General features: G+C 49.9%; 1 protein-coding gene across 1 annotated transcript; it reads right to left on the reverse strand.

The window, feature by feature from the left end:
• Nucleotides 1–831: 831 nt before the first annotated feature.
• Nucleotides 832–2,835, reverse strand: LOC102755875 (meiotic recombination protein REC8 homolog; the record flags this gene model as incomplete). The annotated part of the gene is given in 3 exon segments (XM_015559547.1): nucleotides 832–2,394; nucleotides 2,480–2,544; nucleotides 2,546–2,835. Coding segments are annotated over 3 exon segments (1,827 nt in total), but the record flags the coding sequence as incomplete, so codon positions are not given.
• Nucleotides 2,836–3,021: the final 186 nt, after the last annotated feature.

The raw sequence follows: 3,021 nt of genomic DNA on the forward strand, positions 1-3,021 counted from the left end.
TGTGATTTTTATCTTTCAATTTGTTTATGTCTCACATTTATTAATTTGCTAATATTGTACCAGCCTTGTATTCCCAGAATAAATCCCATTTATCATGGTGTATGATCTTTTTAATGTATTGCTGGATTAGATTTTCTAATATTTTGCTAAGGAGTTTAATATCTATATTCATTAGGAATATCTGCTTGTAATTCTCTTTCTTTGTAGTGTCTTTACCTGGTTTTGGAATTAGGATAATGCTGTCCTCATAAAAAGACCTTGGAGTGTTCCTCCTCTTGGATATTTTGGAATTGCTTGAGGAGTTTATGTGTTAGTTCCTCTTTGAATGTTTGGTAAAAGTCCCCAGTGAAGCCATCCAGACCTGGGCTTTTGTTTGCTTTGAGTTTTTTGATTACTGCTTTAATTTCATCATTTGTTATTGGCCTATTCAGGTTTTCTGATTCTTCTTGATTCAATTTTGGAAGATTGTATTTTTCTAGGAATTCATCCACATTGTCTAGCTTGTTGGCATATAGTTGTTCATAGTATTTTCTTACAATCCTTTGTATTTCTGTGGTGTCAGTTGTTATTTTCTTGCTTTTGTTTCTGGTTTTATTTATTTGGGTAATTTCTCTTTGTTTCTTAATGAGTCTGGCTAAAAGTTCATTAATCTTGTGAATCTTTTCAAAGAACCAACTCTTAGTTTCTAGATTTTTTTGTATTTATTTTTTTTAGTCTTTATGTCATTTACTTCTGCTTTAATCTTTTTTTTTTTTTTTGTAATAAAGGCAGTTCATTTTCTGCTTAAACAGTAGCTCTGCTCTGAGAGCAGGAAGAACAAAGGTGACTTCCAGAAAGGAGACAGGCAGTCTAGTAAGGCAAGACAGAATTTAACATAGCTGGTTTCTTGGCAGCTTCTAAATTGGTTCTAACCACATTGGAATCAGGGCCCTGGCTGGATCAGGAGGCACCCGTATGGCTTCTCTTGTTCCATGCGACAGATCTGCTGGGCTGCGAGCACCAGGAGCAGGTAGAAGACTCGGGCAGCCATCCTGCGAGGGCTAAGAGGTGACACTAAGCTGCTGAAATCTGGCTTCCTGTTGGCCTGCAGCTCCAGTGGCAATGCCCTGTACACAGCCTCAAGTGAGAGCAGCTCTGCCTCCGGAGGCAGCTCCAAAGGCATCTCCATGGGCACCTCGGGGAGTTCGGGCACCACAGGCAATACAGGGGGCTCTGGCTGCTCCACCTCAGCCCAGGCCCATCGCTTCTCCAGGAGGATGAAGCTGATGTGAGACTTCTCCTCCTCAGCTGCTTCTATGGAGAGCTCTGAAGACAGCATAAGGGGCCCACTGGGCTCTTGGGCCTCCCTCAGGACCTCGATATCACTCAGGGTTTCCGTTTTTCTCCTTACCTCCTCAGCTGCTGCATCCCTCTCAGCAGCCTCCTCTTCAGGCTCCAGGGGCATTCGTCTGAGTGCTTTTGGGGGTGGCTGGGCACAGCGGGTCCAGAAAGCCAGCAGTTCTGGGGGTAGCCAGCCAGAGTAAGTTGGGGTTTGAAACATCTCTGTGGGGCTTCTGATGATCCTGTCAGGGGGCTGCACCATCGGACACTCCCAGCAATGAGCTCTGGTTTGCAGTTGTTTCTGGAAATTCTCCCTGGAGATCTGAGTCTCCTTGTCCCAGAACAGTAACTGGCGGCGGCGACTACGGCAGCGGCTAGCAGGTGGGGAGGCTGGGGGCCTCCTCTCTGGGCTGAGTGGGGCTAGGAGATGCAGCTCCTGCAGGGGCGGGGGTGTCACCTCAGCAAGCAGGGCCTCCGGCTCCCAGACTGCTGGCTTCACCTCCTCTGGGGCCAGGACCTGGCCTGGAAGTGGCTCTGCCACCTCTTCCAACTGTGGAAGAGCTAGAGGTGAGAGAGGGGGAACTATAGTTTCCACTTCTGGGGCTCGGGGTTCCTCCTTGGACACTTGTTCCTCCAACAAGATAGCTTCATCTTCCTCAGCAATGAGCAGGTCCAAGTCTCGATGGCTAACCTCTGGGAGGTCTCGTTCACCATCGATCTGCAGCATGCGTATGGGCTCTGCTTCCTGGAGGGTGATGGCCTCCTGAGACAGCACAGTGACCAGGGTCCTCTCTGGGTTCCCAGGCTCTTTGGGGACTTTGGGAGGGATCTCCTCAGGGGCTCTCTCTGGGGTCACAGCCTACAAAAGGTGTTGGATCTGAGGTATATCGAAGGGGCTGGGAAGCCTGGGATACACAGACATCATCCCCAAAAAGGGGTCTGGAGCATCTTCCAGGGTTTCCATCATGGCCAGGCAATTAGGAAGCAACAGGCTGGGTAGTTCAGTCTCCACCATATCTATTCGGATCTGCAACTGGGCACGGTGCAGGCGCTCCAGGATGTGCTGGATGTCCTCTGTGGGCAGGGAGGGCAAGGTAGGGAGCCCGCCTAGAAGGCCACTCAACTCTGCCCCACTTTCGTGCAGCCTTCCCAGCCTTACCTACAAGGTACTGGCATTGCTGTGAGTAGACCCGGATGACCCCAATCTGGAGCTGGGCTGAGAGAGAGGGAGAAGCAGGGGTGTCATAGGCCGGGCTGCGAGGGTTGCACTCGTACCAGCACATAACTGAGGATTTCCTCGCAGGTCTTCACCACATTCACCTTCAGGTATTCACGCTTTACCAACCGGCTGCCACACGTTGCTGCCAACCCTCTCGTCCTCACTGCTTCTCCGTTTGGCTCTCGATCGGATTCTTTAGGGCACAGTATTTCCCAGCACTGGAGCAGGTCGGGGATGCAGAGCTCCTCGGAAACGGCTGCCCGTGGCAGAGACGCCGGGCTCTGGGGCCTTTGCTCTCAGCTCGGACAGCGACAATCTCAACGGGGTCGCCCTCCTGCCGGCCTCGGTCACACCGCAGGAGCTTCTGCTTTAATCTATTATTTCCTTCCTTCTACTTACTCTTGGCTTTTCTTTCCTTTTTTTTTAAATCCTCACTTGAGGGTTGTTCTAAGGTCAACTCTACTTCAAACGCAGGAAAAGCA

The sequence above is a fragment of the Myotis davidii genome, unplaced genomic scaffold (genome assembly GCF_000327345.1).
Source record: "Myotis davidii unplaced genomic scaffold, ASM32734v1 scaffold311, whole genome shotgun sequence".
In the NCBI taxonomy this organism is placed as follows: domain Eukaryota; kingdom Metazoa; phylum Chordata; class Mammalia; order Chiroptera; family Vespertilionidae; genus Myotis; species Myotis davidii.